This window comes from Mobula birostris, chromosome 17, assembly GCF_030028105.1.
Source record: "Mobula birostris isolate sMobBir1 chromosome 17, sMobBir1.hap1, whole genome shotgun sequence".
Classification (NCBI taxonomy): Eukaryota; Metazoa; Chordata; class Chondrichthyes; order Myliobatiformes; family Myliobatidae; genus Mobula; species Mobula birostris.
Genome location: NC_092386.1, coordinates 34888072 through 34908701, shown reverse-complemented (window position 1 = coordinate 34908701; position 20630 = coordinate 34888072). Strand labels below are relative to the sequence as shown.

The 20630-nt window shown below is 37.6% G+C and overlaps 1 protein-coding gene across 5 annotated transcripts in view; it reads left to right on the top strand.

The window, feature by feature from the left end:
* LOC140211604 (retinal dehydrogenase 2-like) overlaps positions 1-20630 on the top strand; it is a 79425-nt gene that overhangs the window by 35616 nt on the left and 23179 nt on the right. For all 5 annotated transcript variants that reach the window (XM_072281502.1, XM_072281504.1, XM_072281506.1 and 2 more), the window contains 4 exons: positions 4840-4969; positions 9251-9312; positions 15857-15985; positions 18627-18740. In XM_072281502.1, coding sequence (XP_072137603.1) covers positions 4840-4969; positions 9251-9312; positions 15857-15985; positions 18627-18740 — 435 coding nt within the window. The remainder of the gene's footprint in view (positions 1-4839; positions 4970-9250; positions 9313-15856; positions 15986-18626; positions 18741-20630) is intronic.

The following is a 20630-nucleotide window of genomic DNA, read 5'->3' as shown; positions in this document are numbered from 1 at the left end:
CTTGAATTTAGCAGAACTTATCAATTCCTGTGCAAATTACTTCTTTTTCCACAGTTTCCATAAAGTTATATACTACTCCTGGTTAAAATTAGTGGACCCTGTAGTACAATGTTTGCCAGCCTTTTTTTAGTCCAATGTCCCCCAAAAGCACTTTCTTATTTGCCAACACCTCCCTAAAGCACCTTCATACTTGCCAACACCCCTCTTAGGCATAATATACTTTCCAGCGCCCCATAGTGTAAAAAGATGTCTACCATATTTTAACATGAGAAAAATGTCTCTGCTTTAAATTTTTATTTTTCTTTAAACCTAGCTAACACAGTATATGTGCGCTGTACAGCAGCTTCAATATCAATGCGATCTTTGAGCTTGATGGTTTTTAGCAAGAGTTGAAATTTTGGTTCAAGATGTGACAGCAAAAGCCTTAAGTTTCCATATGTAACAATATCCAAGCAGTTTCTGTTTTTTGTGAGTTTGTAGTTCACTGCACTGAAGCCTCTTTCAACAAGGTAGGAGGATGGAAATGCAATGAAGAGCAGTTTGGCACTTCTCCAAAGACCAGGAAACTTTGCATGATAGTGCAGCCACAAATCACAAAAGCCAATATTTTTGAAAAGCATTTTTGCTCCTTCATCATTCTGAATTACGATAATTTCTTCTTGCAAGCTTCCTTCCTATTCCTCCACCTTGTAAAGAAATGGATTATCTGCCCAGTCCGGAATTTCCAAATTATTCAAATCCTTGAATCAATTCTGAAATTCCATCTTCAATGGCTGCAGGTGTAAACAGTACTCTTGCAAACCACCATCTGTGAAAGAGAGTGCCATGCAGAGAAACTGTGAGAACATTCTTTTTCCAATGTTTTGCTTATATTTTTCCAATTTTCTGATAAGAGTGGACACTGCATTTTTGCCTGGATTAAATTAAAATTCTCACCCTCCAATTTCATATTTAGAATGTTCATTTTGTCATACAGATGGGGTATGTCACATCTCCACATAAAAGTTCAAGCTTGTCCCCTAAGTTCTTGTCGGCTCTGAGCAAATATTCAACCAGTGTCTAAAAGATCAAAGAAATGTGCTAAGCAGCAGCCTTTTGACAGCTGATGCACTTCAGTGTGAAGAAGCAAGCATTCAAACTCTTCATCATTATCTTGGCATAACTGACAAAATATTCTGCTAATTAATGGATGAGCGTTAATTTTGGTGATAGCAGATATTACAAGAGTCTTGCTTGAAAAAAATCAGTGGCTGAGGTTTTTGGCTGTGAGACGTTGACAATGAATTACATGATGCATTGCAAACTGACTTGGAATTTCTTTTTTCATAAATGCCACATGGCGATGTGTGTCACATATGGTGCTCCATCTGTTGCACAAGAAGTCAACATCCTAATCGGAATACATTTATCCTCAATATATATTTTGAGCTTGTCGTAGATTGATTCTCCATTGATATTTGTTTTTAACTTTTTATAAAAGAGAATCTCTTCATAAACTTTCCCATTTTTGATAAAGCGTACATATGCCATTATCAATGCTTTGTTGTCTCACACAGTTCACTCATCCAGTTGTATACCAAATTCTGTTTTTCGTAGCTCTGTGCATAGTAGATACTCAATGTCTTCTCTCATTTCATCAAAACAATGAGCTACAGAGTTATTACTCAGAGGAATTGATTTTAAAGTACTGGTATTTATTTTGAGAACAGTGGTGAGCACTTCTGATACAGCAGGCGTTATTAACCTTTCACCAAATGTATGAGATTTTCCACACTTGGCTATCATTTTGGAAATGTTATAAGAAGCAATGCGACTGCTATCAAGGTCATTTTTAGAATTCTTGGCAAATGACTTGAATGTGCAATGCCTTTTAAATGCTTCTTTCATCTTCTGGAACTGGGTATACCATAATTAGCCTTTTTAAGGTGTCTCCTACGGAAGTGTTCCTGCAATCTTGATGGTTTCATGCCTTCGTTAGACAGCACAGTATTACAAATAAGACTCATGGGGCATCACTGATCTGATAGGAACATAATAAAACCAAATTCCAGGTATGTAACATTGTATTGACACACTTCCTGTAGTATCTGTTTCTTAGCAGGATTAGAATTCAAGGCGTCACCACCTTCAAACTCATTAAAATGTGGCATACATATTTATTCATCATTAATGAGGCTAAATTAAAATTAAGAAATAACACAAATAGGGAATTCCTATCAGACAATGATGATGGAAGTGAGTTGGCATAGATGGAACAATGGTAGTGGCACAGAAAGGAACAGTGAGACAAAGATGAAGATGATCACAACAGCGAAACATACGTTGTCAAGGATTCAGATTGGAATTTGAATGTTAGTCGGAATAGAGCGGGTGTTCGGTAAGCTAACTTTATACTATTCTAGTTAGCATGTTTGACCAATCATGTAATAATCCCCAAAGATGGTTCTTGACTGCACATAAGAAGACATTGTGGCTTTGAACACCTCGGCAGGTTTACTGATTGGTTCTATTTCATATTTTTGATGATGTGTGTTCACTGTCTGCAGAGCTATGGTTCTTCCCGTGTTCCAGTGCCTCATCGTTTTTTCAGAAGTGCCTGCTCTACTAACGATCAGTGAGCACTCGTGCCTCAAGTTAGGGTGCCACTTACCGCCACCACAAGATTCTTGAACACCACCCCCCCCCAATGCCCCCTTAAGACGCATAAACGCCCCCATTGGGAAACACTGCTGTAATATTTTATCATGTGTGGTTGTCAATGATTTGACTGATAACTATTAAGATCAAGAAGGTACATTTCTCTGCATAATGCTAATGCACACAACTATGAAGACCATTGTGATCAATGTGTATTCCAATATGAGCCTGTAATCTGTTTTAGAACAGGTGTGAGGTCAAATAATTGATTTCCACCAAAGATCAAATCCTTTTGAAAATACTTCATTAATTCGACTACAATGATCCACTGTTCAGCCATAAAGAGTCATCAAGTCATAGAACACGGATAGGGACTCTTGGACCCATCATATCCATACTGTCCATTGAGTACTCACACGTGCTATCTCCATTTTCTACCATTTGGTCCATATCCTGCTGTGATTTGGTGATTCAGGAGTCTCTCTAGATACTTCCTAAATGTTGTGAGAGTCCCTGCCTCCACCATCTGCTGTCCAAATTTCAACCCACCATCTGGGAGCAAAAATCCTTTCTCAGATCCCTTCTAATCCAGCTATCTCCTTATCTTAAACCTATATCATTTGATTTCAGACATCTCCCCTCTGGAGAAATGTTTCTTACTAACTATCTAATTAATGCCCGGCATACTTTTGTAAACATTAATCCTGTCCCTCCTCTACCTCCTCTACTCCAAGATAAACCAACCCGGTCCAGTCTCTCTTTAGAACTGAAATGCTCCATTGCAGATAACATTCTCACAAGTCTCCACAACGTTCTCACCACTGCAGGCAGCACTTCATGTTTGGTAACTTGAATAGACCTCCAACTGTGGCCAAGCCAATGTTTCATAAAATTGTACTACAATATCCCTGCACATTTATAATATCCATTATATGTGTACCACCTTTTTTTACTTGTGTTGCCATCTTCAATGATCCTTGGACTTTTGCATCTAGCTCCCTCTATCCTTCAGTACTTCCTGGGACTTCATCATTCATGGTGGATATCCTAACCTTGTGTTGGTGGTAAAGATGGGGGGGTTAGAGTCATAGAGTTATAAGGAAATACAGCACAAAAACAGGCCCTTCAGCCCATCTGGTCCATGCTGAAACCATTTAAACTGCCTACTCCCATCAACCTGCACTGAGACCATAGCCCCCCCCGCCCCATATTCCTGCTATCCATGTACCTATCCAAACGTCTTAAACATTGAAATCAAACTCACATGCACCACCTGTGCTGGCAGCTCATTCCACACTCCCACAACCTGAGTGAAGCAGTTTCCCCTCACGTTCCCCTTAAACCTCTCACCTCTCACCTTTCACTCTTAACCCATGACCTCTGGTTGTAGTCCCAGCCAACCTCAGTGGAAAAACCCTGCTTGCTTTTACCCTATCTACAGTATACGTGTCATAGGAGCAGCAATCAAAGTTGCCTGGGTGAGCAGCTGTAGAAGGTCCCCATTGCAACCACTAGGTATTATTCATGAAGAGAATGAATGTTCGGAGATACAGATTTGGGGCCAGTCAAGAAGAATGCTTTGTCTTGGAGGATGACGAGCTTCTTGTGCACGGTTGGAGGTGGAGAGTACTTCATCACAATCCTAACTTGTACTTGTCTCTTGTAGATGGCAATGGTGTGCCAGAAAATGTGTCACATACCAGAAGATACCAATGCCTGATCTATTCTTGTAGCCATAATAGTTGTTATTGTTAAGTGTCATGTCAATTGTGACCACCAGGATGTTGCTAAAAGCTCCAGTGAATGTATTCATTGTCACAGAAGCGCTACTAAATTGGGTTTCCTACCCTCTAGTACACACCATTCTACGCTGCTATAATCACAAGCTGATTGATATTTTCCAGTTAAAGCCCCATGAGATACTTACGCTATTTTTCTTTTAATAATTAATAAGAGAAAGTGTAAAGATCAGCAATGGATAGACTAAAGATTATTTATTGTCCGTGATTTTCAAAGAACAGTAAAATTATACGGAATTGCATCAGTGTAAATAATTGATAGAAATATCCTTATACTATAATTCTTAAATTATGATTAATTTAAATTCTTCAGTTATTTAATGTTTCATCAGTCAATTTTGCAAAATTATTAAAATTGAACTAAATATGCATCATCATACTGATTTTTCCCTTTTTATTTAAGACAATAGAATCTATTGATGCTGGAAAGCTCTTCCTTCAAGCATACTTTATTGATTTAGATGCTTCAATTAAAACAATACGTTACTATGCTGGCTGGGCTGACAAAATCCAAGGATACACAATTCCTGTTGGTAAGCTTTAATTTATACTCAATAACTGTGTTAAGTGGTCTGCCCTTGAAATAAACATTGTGGGAACTTTCTAATAATGTAAGAATGTTTGTGGAAGAATGTTTATTTTGGGCCAAGTTATTGCAATCTGCCTTTTCAGAATCAGAAACAAATTGTCTTAGTATATTACTCCCAGTACAAATGTTAACTTATCTCCCTAATCCTTGAACTGTTTGGTTAGAATGTCAAATTATTTAAAATTTTCAATTATACCCCATATTTGCCTCCAGTACTAGCAATATGTTTGATTCCTCAGTGTAGGGACGGTCAGAGCTGGACAATAGATGATGGCATTTCAGCAAAAGAACCAGAATCGGGTTTGATATCGCTGCCGTTTGTTGTGAAATATGTTGTTTTGTGGCAGCAGTGCAGTGTGTTACATAAAAAACTATAAATTACAAAAGAAATATGTACAAATGTATAAACTTAAAATAAATTAAGTGAACAGTGCAAGAAGAGAGGAAAACATATTGAGATAATGTTCATGGATTCATTATCCATTCAGAAATCGGACAGAGGGGAAGAAACTGATCCTGAATCATTGAGTGTGTGTCTTCAGGCTCCTGCACCTGCTTCTTAATGGTAGCAGTAAGACAAGGGTATCCATATCCAATGAACTCAAAAATAAAATAAGGACATCATGATTTATGACTGTATTCCTAAAAACCTAAACTGATTATTATTACTCATATTGGTTTATGGCTGCTTTATTCTCTAAATTTGCCGTAAGCATTGACATTTTGCTGATATATGCTTACTTAGGCATCCACTGATGATAGTCATTATTTATTTGTGAGCTTAGATAACAAATGTTGGTGAAATTGAGCGTCATCACAGTGGAATTAATTCAGCATTTCCAAATATCCATGCTAATCCATTTTACAGCATAGGTTACTGAGGATACTGTCCTACTCCCCATTGCAGGGAAGTTTGGGAAAATGATACACGCAAGAGATTCTGCTAATGCTGGAAGCCTTCAGCAACATATAAACAGCTGAGGGACTTAGCAAGTCAGGCAGCACCTATGAAGAGGAAGAAACAGTCAATGTATCAGGTTGAGAGCCTTCATCAGAAATACCAGAGGGACTCGAAAAGTCAGATTCTGCCTGACATGCTGAGTTCCTCAAGCGTGTTGTATGTGCTGCTCAGTTTGGGGTAATTGATGTCACTAGTTACCATGACAGCTGAGATCTGTTAGCAAAGAAGAAAACATAACTCAGAACTTGGAGCTCCAAAAGATATCAGCAAGTGGTATACAGTAGAAACATGTTTTTGCAATTTGTTTTTATGATTAGTAGGCCAAACTATATAAAGGAATACTTAGCTAAGAATAGTGAGATTTCCACGCCAGAATGTACGATTTAATTGACAAGAAACATGGATTTATTCAAGATTCAAGACTGTTTATTGTCGTTCTTCAGTACATGAATGTAAAGGAAAATGAAATGATTGTTACTCAGATCCAATGCAGCATAAAAACACAAGAACCATAATGAATACAATAAAAAAAGATAGCAATAAATAAAAATATAAAAGCAATCCAATAAAACACTGTACAAGTAATTGTTATATACTGTACATGGACTGATTATCTGTACATAAAGTGAAACTAAGTGATATGTATATAATGGTGGAGGAGGGTGAGGGGGTGGGGTAATGGGTGGCGGTATTGATCAACCTGACGGCTTGAGGAACGTAGCTGTTTTTGAGTCTTGTGGTCCCAGTGCGGATACTGTGAAGCCTCTTCTCTGATGGGAATGGAACAAACCATCCATAAACATGATGGGTGGGATCCTGCATGATATTGCCGACCTTTTACAGACAACTTTCTGTATATATGAAATGGACTTTATTAAGTGAGGTTGTTCAACCCACAAACTCTTTATCTTTGCTGTCTTCATTGAATTTTTGATGTTTTTGGAATTTCATATTTCTGGTTCTTTGTTTTCATCCCCATAGCTGCGTTCTACTCAGAAATAAACTAAACTGAATTCTGGCAAGGTTATGAAAGCAAAATGTGCCTTCAGTCCTATGAAAACTGTACGCAGGAAATGGTTTTTAATAGTTCCACAGGCATTGATTTGGTGCCCTTGAAACCGAATGACTATCAGGCTAAAGTTAAAACTTCTGTCATATTGAACCTATGCCACTCTAAACTGGTCCTAATCCAAATGCATTCTCATAGTGTCACATAATCATTAGCTGACATTGCAAATTCCTAAGTTAAATGTTCTCATCTATTTCAAGATCTAATTATATATTGTAAAACCATCAGCTTTAGTGAGTGAAATCAAGACACATCATAAAGGAAGCACACCTAATTTAAACATCAGTTATCATTTGTCCATTCAATCTGTGTATTTCAATCTTTCAGAAAACTCCTGATCATTGATGTGAAACCATTTCTAGTACTTATTAGAATTGTAAGTAATCAACACAGCCTAAGTCAGTCTTAGAATATTACTTTCTTAATATTAATATCAACTTTATTGTATATTTTTAAACTGCAAACTCGAGGTTTTAATTTGTTAGTAAGTTATCAGTTGAACTGCAAAATGCATTTTTAAATATCACAAATTAAAATCATCCACTGCTGTAAAGATTTGCAGTAATCCTTCATAAAATGAAGGATTCACACATTCATCTGCATTTTGAAAAGTTCACAAGAACTTATAGATTTGTGATGAATTGACTCTCTTCTTCAATATTGTGAACAATCCACAGAATTGCTGAAGACCTTTCATCAAAACAATAAACTACTTTGGTCAAATCTAAAAATAATTGCATTTGCTGGAAATTTGAAATAAAAACAGAAACTGCTGGAAATGCAACATGGTCCCAGAGCGAGGCGACCTGTTGCAAGCTACTCTCTGAAATTCTACTTGTTATTTCCATTAGGATTTAAAGATTAGTTTGATTTGTCACATGTACATTGAAACATCAAAACATACAGTCCAATGTGTTGTTTGTGTCAATGACCAATCCAGTCCGAGGATACATTGGAGATAGACCACGGGTTTCTCTGTGCTTCTGATAGCGATGTAACATGCCCACAGCTTACTAACCTTTTAGAATCCGTACGTCTTTGGAATGTCGAAGGAAACCAGAGCATCTGGGGAAATCCATATGGTCATGGGGAGAACATACAAACTCCTTACAGACAATGGCAGCAACTGAACTCCAGTCGTTGGCCCTGTAAAGTGTTACGCCAGCCGCTATTCTACAGTGCCACCCTTTTATAATCATTCTATGAATATAATCATAATTCTTTTACACTTTTAAACCTAAGTCCTAGGACTGTAAGAATTACTAATAATATTCTGCTGTTGTTTCCGTGGTACTATCTCAATGCTCAGTTGTGATGATCTGGCGTGCCAAACAAGCTTTCTCACTACACTTCGGTACATGCGGCAATAATAAACCAGTTTACCAATTTACTCATCAAGTCAGGTGGCTTCCATGGTGAAAGAAACAGTAACACGGCAGGTCTTGAATTCTGATAAAGGATCTTGGACTTACAACATTGACTGTTTTTCTGTCCACAAATGCTATCTGTTCTGCTGGACGTTTTTAGCAGCTTCACCTATTTTTAAATACTCAGTAGTACGTTGATCAGCGTAACAATCACTTAGTTATTGAGGTATTGGTATATTACAATATGCAATTTAAAAAGAGCTTGACTTTAAATTTTAAAGGGAATGATTTCTTTTACAATAATATCAATTAATAACAACTGTAAAATGATAAAGGCCTGTGTCTAGTGGTGTACCACAGGGTTTGTTGCTTGTCATTCATGTAAATGATTTGGATGGGAATATACGGGGCATGGTTAGTAAGTTTGTAAATTATACTAACATAGGAGGTATTTTAGGTAGTGCAGAAGCTTATGAAAAATTACAGGGGTATCTTGGTCAGGTAAATATGTGGGTTGAAGTTTGGCAAATGGCATTCACTCTAGATATATGTAAGATACTGCATTTTGGAGGTAGGATTTATACAGTAAATGGTAGGGTTCTGGGGAGTGTTATGAAACAGAGGGGTCGCTCTTGGGGGTATGGTAGAGTAGTAGTTAGCATATCTTTAGATAGTGTAGAGTACAAGGTGTTTGTCAGGTTGGTCTTCATCATCTGAATGCATTTATGTACATATTATTTCAAAATAAAACACCAGAGCTGCAGAACTATGGAAATACTTGCTCATGTTATAAATTAGTGATTAAGTTAAATTAATCTTTTCTATTAGATGGTGATTATCTCACATTTACAAGACATGAGCCAATTGGGGTGTGTGGCCAAATTATACCCGTGAGTAATAACTGTAATCTTTATTCTATAATATCACTGTAAGGAGTATGACTTTCAATGGTTAAAATACAAAGTAACAAAACAATCAGCTGTCTGTAAACTAAAATGCATTCATATTTAGGAGTCATTTCTTGGTTTGTTTCAAACCGAAGAAACATATCTTAATTGTTACGGTTCGAACACTGTTACCACTTCTTGAAATTTCTCCAGTCTCTCTGACATCAACAAAAACCTTAGAGCTTATCTGTTTGATCAGGCTATGAGCCTTGACCCTTTAGTTTCATGTGTGATTATGTACTGGTAAAGCACTTTGGAACATTTCCTACATGACAGGATTTGCATTGATGCCCAGGTGTTGTTGAAGTTTAAGCCCTCTTTCTCCTTTCTTTTACCCATTAATGTATCTTGCTTGTAGATAATCCTAAATAAACAGAATTTGAATAAATTAGATAGATATGCTGAAAAGTGAAATATACCAGTACTAGAGAACAACCACTTTTGTATTTATCAAATTAGCATCTGTAGAGCAATTTGTTATGTGGCAGATTCCTGAAATACATAAGACCATAAGACATTAGAACAGAACCATTTGACCCATGGAATCTACTCTGCAATTTTATCGATGCTGATTTATTATCCCTCTCAACTTTATTCTCCCGCCTTCTCTCCATAACCTTCAACACACTTCCTAATCAAGACCCTATCAAACTCCACTTTAAATATACCAAATGACATGGCCTCCACAACTGTCTGTGGTAATGGATTCCACAGATTCACCACCCTATGGCTAAGGAAAATTCTCCTCATCTCAGTTTGAAATGGTTTACCTTTATTCTGAGGCTATGCCTGGTTCTAGACTCTCACACTGCTCGAAACATCCTCTCCACATCCACAGCATCCAGGCCTTTCAATACTTAGTAGGATTCAGTGAGATCCAACTCAGCTCAATACAGGCCCAGAGCCATCAAACAGTCCTCATGTGTTATCTCTTTCATCCCCGGGCTCATTCTCATAATCCTCCTGTTGACCTTATCCAATGTCAGCACATATTTCCTTAGATATTGGGCCCAAAACTGCTCACAAAATTTAAAATATATCTGACCAGCACTTTACAAAGCTTCAGAATTATATCCTTCCTCTAATTTTTGAATCCACTTGAAATTAATACAAACATTGCATTTGACTTCCTTACTACCAACTTAACCTGCAAGTTAATCTGCAGGACTAGTTCTTCAAAGTTTCTTTCCACCTCTACTTTCTCAATTCTCTCCACACTGACAGCATTAGGTAGTACATTGCAAATGAACTCCGTGGTATATTGCCAATTTATTATACTGGAATGAAGTGCAGTGCCTTGAAAAAGTATTCAGTCCCCACAACTACCTCCACAGTTTACTCTCATTTTTAGAATTTGAAATATAAGGAAGTAGGATTTTTGAGCAAATCTACAAAACGTTATGTATAGTGTCAAATCAAAAGAAAAATTACAAATCCTGTCAAAAATTTACTAAATACTAAAAACCAAAATTGTGAGGCTGAAAAAGCATTCGTCCCCTTTGTAAATACTATGCTAACTTTCCTCAGATACAATACTGTATATTACCTTACCAACTCACCCAATTTGTAGATGTAGAAAATTGATGGATGAACTGAATAAATACCCTTTCTCTCAGTATGGTAGATTTTCAACAGACCAAACCAAAATGAAGACAAGTGAGCATTCAAGGCAAGTCAAGGAAATTATAATAGAGAAGCACAAATCTAGGCAAGGGTGCATAACATCTCAAAAGTACTGAACATACTTAAGAGCTCAGTGCAGTCCATTGTGAAAAAGCAGAAAAAAACAAAACCAGAGTCGTACTGCCTAAGTCAGGCCACCCCTCTAAACTTAGTCACTGGAGAAGAATGGTGCTTGTGAGAGAGGCTACTGTGATGCCAACAGTCACTGAGTGAGCTGCAGAAGTCAGCAGCTGCAACTGGAGATGAAGTTCATGGCTTCATAAACTCTAAGGTCTTGCACATGAAGGATATTTATGGAAGAGTGGCAAGGAAGAGGCTCTCACTAAAAAAAACATGTACTTGCCGTTAAAGACTTTGCAAAGCATCATTTAGTGACAGTGGATGTAGAAGAAGGTCTTTTTGTCGGATGAGACAAAAGTGGAACTCTTTGGCTTCAACGCTAAGTAGTATATGTGTCTTAAATCTAATACTGGACATCAACCAGTTAACACCATCCCTACTGTAAAGTATGGTGGAGGTAGCATCATGCTATGGGGATGCTTTTCTGCAGTAGGGACTGGAAATCTGCTCAGGATTGGTGGGAAGATAAATGCTGCCACATACAGACAGATCCTGGATAAAAATTGTTCGCCTCTGCCAGAAAGCTTAAACTGGGAAGAAAGTCCATCTTTCAGCAAGACAATGACCAAAGCACATTGCCAGAGCAAACACAGAGTGGCTTCAAGTGAAGAAAATTGATGTCCTTGAGTGGTACAGTCTTTACCCAATTGAATATCTCTGGTAAGACTTAAGACTGCTGTCCACCCCTGCTCCCCAACTAACGTAGCATAGTTTGAGCAATTTTGCAAGGAGGAATGGGCAAATCATGTTGTATAAAGCTAATGGAGGCTTATCTGAAAAGACTACTGGCTGGAATAGCTGTGAGAGTAGTTCAGCTACGTACGAAACAAAGGGGGATGAATACATCTGAACACTGACATTTTAGTTCTTGAATTTTTAATTTGTCTTGCTTTACAATTCTCCCTGTTTTTGGGTTCTGCTGTTAAAAAGGAGCATGTGATTCACAAATAGAAATTCTCAGTTAAATTGATCAAAATCCCTGGTTGTAATATTCATTTATGTGAACCAAGGGGCTTGGGGGCTGAATACTTTTACAAGGCATGATAAATAATAGAACTAAGATACAGTCCTTTTGTTGCACTATACTATAGTTTTGTGATCATACGCACTTTTACTTATACCTTTGCAATAAATTATTCCCAAAAATCATTTAGTGTTTTAATCTGTATCCTCAAAATTATTGAGCACAATGATCACTTATTGCTTTATTAAGTTCAGCAATTTCAGAATCAGAATCGGGTTTAATATCACTGGAAAACATCATGAAATTTGTTGTTTTGTGGCAGCAATATAATGCAATACATAAAAAACTATAAATTACAATAAGAAATAAATTAAGCAAGTAGTGCAAGAGGAGAGCAAAATAAATATTGAGGTAGTGTTCATGGATTCATTGTCCATTCATAAATCATTCGGAGAGCAGTGGGGAAGAAGGCATTCCTGAAAAGTTAAATATGTGTCTTTGGGCTCCTGTACCTCCTCCCTGATGGTAGCAATGAGAAGAGGACATGCATTAGGTGATGAAGGTCTTAATGATGGATGTCACTTTTTGAGGCATCGCCATTTAAAGATGTCCTCGATGCTGGTGCGGCTAGTGCCCATGATGGAGCTGGCAGAGTTTACAACTTTCTGCAGCTTTTTCCAAACCTGTGCCGTGGCCCCTCCGTACCCGATGGTGATGCAACCAGTTCGCGTGCTCTCCACGGCACATCGGTAGAAATTTGCTGGCATTTAGTGACGTACCAAATCTCCTTGAACTCATGAAATATAACCATTTAATTAGATTTAATTAAAACTGATTGTCTAACAGGCAACCAAATTAAAAATGAAACTGTTTTACTGAGGAATAAATATAAATAATTAATATTTGCTACTTCAAAGAATTCTATGTACAGTAATGCTAATGCAAAAGCAACTAATTTGCACGGGTTACATGGGTGTTAATTTTGATTCATTGCTAAATTACTGATATATATCTGATGGGAACAAGGTTGGCTGAAAGATCATTGGCAAAAATCCAATATTTGTAGATTTAGTCACAGCTATCTAAGAATTTTACTGTCTGTTATGTGAATCAACATTATTTTGTTTAGCTCCTTTGTTCACATACCTAGCAATATCTTCCCTTGCAGCCTGTTATGCTACGTTCATGGTGGGAAGCTGCCACTGAAGGGAGTTTAGGTCAGAGAACTTTGTTGTCGCCTTTATGCTGAATTATACTCTCAATTCGAAGCTTCAGTACAGATGTATAAGAAGTGGAAAAATAAAAACAGGAGTAGCACATTTAGACTCCCTTGCCATGTCTGATCCTCTATATAATGGCTCACCCTCTCTGTAAACTCCTTGATCCCTTTTGTGTCCGGAAGTGTATCTTCTTCCTAAGCATGTTCAACAACTTGGCATCCACCGCCTTCTGTGCTAGTGAATTACACACCTTCACCATCAACGAGAAACTCAGCTGCCCTCACTTGCCAAATGTCTTACCTGATATCTTGTGACAGTGACCCTTGGCTTTAGACTCTCAGCTGGGGAAACATTCTTTCTGCATCCAGCCTGTTGAGCCCTGTCAAAATGTTGAACATTTCAATGAATTATCTTTCATCCTTCTAAACTTCTGAACATGCTATTAATACAGGCTTAGTTATCTAGTCTCTCTTCTTGCAACAGTTCTGCTATTCTAGTGAACCTTTACTGCACATCCACTATGGCAAATATTTCGTTCTTATGTCATGGAACCAAAATTGCACACAGTACGCAAGGTCGTGTATAATTATAGCCTTACTAAAGCTCTGTATTATTTTAAAGAGACATACTTGCTCCTATATTCAAAACTTCTTGCAGCGTAGGAGAACAACTCCTCCAATTCCCTCCAAATTTACTCAAAGGACAAGCAAACAAACACTTGGGATCTCTCCCAGACCAACATCACTGGGACTAACGTCCTAGTTATACTTAATCCATTACACTGGACAGTGCACTATATTTGCACGCTGATGCGAGATTCCCAAAACATTCTATCCCAAGTTTTATCATGGAAATTATTGTCAGATGATTAGAAGAAAGGGTTCAACAATGTGCTGAAAGTTTCCTTGAAGGAATCTCCGGCCTGGGAGTGGAGAAGGGACATTAAGGATCAGAAGTGCACAGAAACCCAGCGTAAGTAGAAGAAGGAACACACAACCAGCTCCATCTGTGGAAGTGTAATATGGTTCCACATTGACCTCATCACCCACCTCAAAACCCAGAGAATCAAAGTGGAAGGAATCCATCTCAATCTCAAGGGACTGCCTGTGAAGAAGAGGATCAAGACCATTTTCTGGTTCCCCACTAGTCACTCTCTTCGATTCAGATTCCAATTCAGACATTTATCTCATGAACATTGAAATGATCAGTGAAATATGGCATTTGTGTTAACAGCCAGCACACTGGATGATGTGCTGGAGGCAGCCCGCATGTACTGTCACACATTTCAGCATGAACACAGCATGCCCACAATGATCTACAGAACAACACAAGCAACAACAACAGAACAAAACAAGCCAACAGCAAAAGAAGTCTCTTTCCCATCCCTACACACTCTGCTTTCCATATATAATTATTTTTCATTCTGTGGCAAGATATTATGTTCTTATCTCTGTTTCTTTTTGCTTTCTAATTTCTCATGTGGACTTCTGAAAATCCCAATACACTCATTCACTGGTTTTCCTTTTCTATTTTATCTATTGCATCTTCTAAAAGCTCCAGTAGGATTCTGAGAAGTGATTTCATTTCATAAATTCAATATGATTCTATTTATTCCTGTTATCACATCCCTTATAAGGGACTCTACCATTTCTCCTACTACTGACATTAGACCCTCCAGTCTGCAGTTCCCTGTATTTGAAAACAACAGTTTTATATTTGCCACTCTCAAATCTGATGGACTGTTCTGTAGTAGATTTTGGAAGATGAAACCATTGCAACAAAAAATTCCATGACTACCTTATTTAGATCATCCTGCCCTGAAGACATAGTGGCTTTCAGCACCATTAATTTCTTCAGACTATGTTTTTGCTAATACAGATTTCTTTTTTTTAGTTCCCCCTTTTCATCAGAGTCTTAGCTTCTCAGCACTTCTCTGAGAATTTAAAATAAAAACTTTTAAAATAAAAACTGAAGCAATTTTTTCAGATAATTGCCTTACCATTCATTTTTCTCCACTATGGATTCTCCCATTTCTGACTGAAGGAGACGAACAAATCCTTCTGAGATTACAACAGGGTTCTGCATAAATAAATTGTTCATAACCCAGTCAATTTACAAGTCAGAATTGCAGCCGTGAATCAAGTTCCCAGGTAGATGAAGATGCGTGTGGCCTTACAACAGCTGGCAAATCCATCCCAACAGTGTTCCAAATGCTCACTTATACATATGGGCTGTACATAAGCCAGACATAGGGAGAACTTGCAACCTTTTTCTAGTTATACATTTCCAGTAGAATGCTGAACAATATTAACTTTGAGGCTTCAGTGGAGAAGATAATTTGTCAAAAGTGTGTATCGTGTCACTCTGAATTTCAACAGAATATTATTACCCCATAATGGTATAATTGTAGTGCAATGATAGAATTTTATTCATTGATCTACATTTCAATCTTTAATAAAATTTGATATTGTTAACATAGTTTCTATTTTTGTCACTTTAGTGGAACTTCCCGCTGCTGATGTTTGCATGGAAGCTTGCTCCTGCTCTTTGCTGTGGCAACACAGTGGTTATTAAACCAGCTGAACAAACTCCTCTGACTGCACTGTACATGGGAGCATTAATCAAAGAGGTATTTGATTAAAATTGAGAGTCATGAATTCAATTGACTTGTTGCAGCTATTCATTCATAAGTTCATATTTATAAGTATGGAATGGTTGCGACGAAGACTATACATTAAAAAAAGTGTCTGTGAATTTTGAACACCACCCAAGAGATTATGCTACAAAAATGATTCTGACCTTTTGTGACATGCATTTGCAGAGATAAAGTGGGTGAAAATAAAGGGGCAATGAATCTCCTATTGTAGTTACTGGCAACTGTCCAAAAAACCACTTTAGGACCCTTGAATATTCCAAAAAAAAAAGCTGATGTCTCTTTTAGGATTGCATAATACACCTAAATCACAACAAGAAGCTCCAAGTTAAAACGGGAGCTTGCTGCCAGCAACTGCTCATAAACCTCCTGGTGCTCCAAGCCCTTAGACCTTATTATGAAATCTCAGCCATTTGGTCTTGCTAATTCTTATGTCAAGCAAATTGTCCCTGCAATTGCAACTGGAGCCTGTATTAATGACACCTATTTTGTCATGTTTAGAACCTGGATTGAATTTTAATCAAGCACAGTCATATACCTCGGATAGTTTTTTCAGCATTGGAGTGTCTTTTCTACCATAGCACTTGTAGTGACTCTTGCTATTTTCATCATAATTCAGCAATTCATTCTTTACAACCTCTTCAGGTTCAAATTCCTTACATCCTTTTCTGGCTCATTTATGATAAGCTATTCACTTTTGTTTCAGATTGGTTTGATTATAAATGGTGAAATTCAGCAGCTAAGATGGCATTCATAAGTCACAGCAAGTAAATTATTTACTAGAGCTGTAGACTTCGAAATGGAATTAGTTAATCGTTTTTCTTTCACTTCATACTAAAGGTCTGGGTCAAGTCAAGCTTGAGTTGATGTCCTTGGGCATCTTAACCAGTATTTGCCATAAAAGATGCAAAACTTCCTGCTTTACTGAGTTTGAATTTAACTGTTAATCTGGGGTAAACTTTTCTCAGAAACAAAGTTTCAGTTTTTCATTGCTACATAATATCTGTAGAACACTTGGCATTGTTACCAAAACATTCTGAGCTTTCTATTAACGTGGATCAAAACAATAATAAGGTTTTTCATAATTGTTCAGCTCTAGTAACACACTTGTTCATGTTCCTATTTCTAAAACATAGGGAGGGTGGAATTTTGCCACTGAAAATTAAAAATTAACTTCCACAGGAAAAGAGCATTGATGTTGTTTTCTAAGACTGGATCAGTCAAATGTCTGCAGCAATGGTAATCTTTGCTTTTCCACTCTGTCTAAAAGTAAGATTGAATTTAAAACTTGGCATAATTAACTATGTTTCAAATAGTCTTAAAAATCAACATATTTTCTTATATTTATTTACTTATTCTAAGTAAATGGCTGAGACCTTGAGAGCAAAATATAAGCTCGTTTAACAAACATGAACAACTCAAGAGATATTCATGAGATATACCAAGCCTGGATGTTAAAAGACTATTGCACATAGTTTGAAATTTTGCTTTATGCAGTTTTTAAAAGCTGAAATGCATGTCCCAAATACTTGGCTATACTGACTCAGCAGTATTGGAATGCTTTTCTTCCATTTTCCCATGGATCATCATAATGAATTTCAAAGAATGTAACATTGTTAAACAAAACTTTTGACACCATCAAATTTAAATTTTGTATTGGGTTATCTTTCAAACTTTCAAAGGAAAATTCAGATTTTCTTTCAGGAAGCATTTACTTTAATTTATTTTTTTTTGTTACTCTGCATTAAGCAACAATTCTAACAATCTTTTTCCTGTAAGACGCACAAGCTGATTTTTGCTAAAATCTGTTTCAGATCACAGTACAATCTCAAAAAAGAAGGACAGCCCGTCCAAAGCTACACTTAAAGCCGGAACATTTTCTCCCCTGCTTAGCTAGGCCAAACACTCAGATCATCACTCTTGCACTTTAATAGGTGAATGTCAATGAGGCCCAGCCTTGAAAATGATTTCAAATTTTCTAATTATTGTTGAGCAAAGGAACCACTCTGTTTTCCATCTTCCTCTTGTGCTCGCATTATGAATAACCAAGACAAATCATACAACCAATCTAATGAATTAGATTTTACACCTTTATGAACAAAACAATTTTGTAACTAATTATACCAAATTATTCAAGTTTAAAGTGGGTATCAAACTTGTGTTTTTTTTCCAGAGCCTCTGTGACACCCACCAAGTGAAGAGACACTGCATTTTGAAACAGCTTAACCAAAATCCTTGACAAAGTCTTATTTTAATTGCATCTAGTAAATTCTAAAGAATGATGCAATGAATAATTATGCATTTACTCATCGAATACCAGCAGACTAATCAAGTGTCATTAAGGCCCCATTCATTGTGGTTTAAATTAGAAACCACTTTTGATGTATTGAAAGCTACATTGAAGATAAACACTGTTCCATGAATTCAAGTGGATTTGTGATCTTCGGTACTTTAATTTTCATAAGTCTATTCTTTATGTTCTATCAAAGTTGGCAATGCACAGCAAATGGATAACCACTACTGATTGCATCTCTGCTCTTTGTAAACCAATGGGTATAATGTACTCTTATATGTTTCATGGTACGTAAATCAATTTGACTATTATTTCACCTCGTAGGCAGGATTTCCCCCCGGGGTGGTGAATATTGTGCCAGGATATGGAAGAACTGCAGGAGCAGTTATGGCCAGCCATATGGACATAGATAAAATCGCCTTCACTGGTTCTACTGAGGTACGTGGGATTGAGCCCAACTCTCTTTAAAACCGTGAATCACCTCAAAACATTTTATAAACTGTTTTAGAAAATGTTGTTAAGTATCATTTTTGCAAACAAAGAAACTAAGCAACAAGAACTAGGGTAATTCTGAAGTCCCATGGGGCAGTTAGATTGTGTCGGTATTGGTACTGCTGTTGGTTTATTATCATCTCATGTACCAAAATACAGTGAAAGGCTTGGCTTGCATACTGTTTATTCAGCTCAAAATCTTTACACTGTGCAGGGTATAACAATAACAACTCAGAACAAAGTGGAAAATCTACAAAGTACGAACAGTGCCTGACCTTGTCATACAAGAGGTCCATTCAATAGTCCGATAACTGCAAGATGGAAGCTGTCCTTGAGCCTGGTGGTGTGTGTTTTCAGGTTTTTATATCTTCTGCCCAAAGGGAGAGTGTAGAAGAGAGAAGGTCTGGGATTGGAGGTATCTTTGATTATGCTGGCCATTTTACTGAGGCAGTGAAAAGTATATACAGAGTCCTTAGAGAGGAGTCTGGTTCACATAATACTCTGAGCTGTGTCCACATCTCTCTGCAGTTTTGTGGTCAAGTGAAAAGCCTCAATTCCATTTTCCTAACCAAGCCCCTTTTCCCTGATGCCCCGTAATCCAACAATCTATTAGTCTCGGACTCGAGTACACAATGACTCAGGCACCACAGCTTTCTGGACTGGAAGACTGAGAAAAGAAATTCCTCTTCATCTCGGTTTAAGTGATCAACTTTTTATCGTAAGATTATGCCCCATAGCGCTAGTTTCCTCACTACTACAATGTGGTAGATGGGGCGTGGATTGATATATAGTGGATGAGGGGTTTCTTCAGCATCCATTTGTATATGACCAATACTTCACTGTGCACTGTTTATAATGGACTGCCTCATACTACATCTTCAAAACTGTTCACAGCAGCATTCTATAACCCATAAAGGTAAAATGCTGGAAATCCAAAGTTACACACAGAAAATGCTGAGGAACTCAGCAGGTCAGGAAGCAATATGGAAAAGACTAAAGAGATTGACATTTCAGTCCAAGACCCTTCATCAGAACTGGAAAGGAAGGGGAAGAAGTCAGATTAAGAAGGTGGGGGAACGGGAGGCCTGTACGTTAGAAGGTGTTAGGTGAAGCCAGGTGAGGGAGAAGGTAGTTGGGTGGGGAAGGGGGTAAAAAGTGAGCAGCTGGGAGGTGATAGGTGGAAAAGGTAAAAGACTGGAGAAGAAGGAGTCTGACAGGAGAGGAGGATGGACCATGGGAGAAGGGGAGGAGGAAGGGCACCAGAAGACGATGATAGGCAGATGGGGAGAAGAGAAGGGGTAACAAAAGTGCCAGAATGGGGAAAAGAAAGAAGGTGGAGGGGGAGAAATTACTATAAGTTAGAGAAATCTATGATCATGCTGTCAGGTTGGAGGCTACCCAGACGGAATATGAGGTGTTGCTTCTCCAAACTGAGATTGACCTCTTCATGGCAGTAGAGGAGACCATGAACTGACTTGTCAATATGAGAATGTAGATTGGAATTAAAATGGTTGGCCACCCAGAAATCCTGCTTGTTGTAGATGGTGTGAAAGTGCTTGACGAAGTGGCCCCCTAATCTATGTCGGGTCTCACTAACAAAGCCCATACCCAAATGTCTTAAAGACGGTGCTTTCATATGCAACACTCTCACTGTAGGCTCATAATGAGTTAACTATTACCTAAAATACAAATGAACAGCAACATAACTTGACAAAGCATGGGGAATAAAGGTGAAAGTGTCATTTCCAGTATAAACAGGTCCCGGGTAGATAATGATTTGGTCAATACAAAATATTAAAAAATTGCATGTTCCTTTAAGGGAAAATAAGACTATTA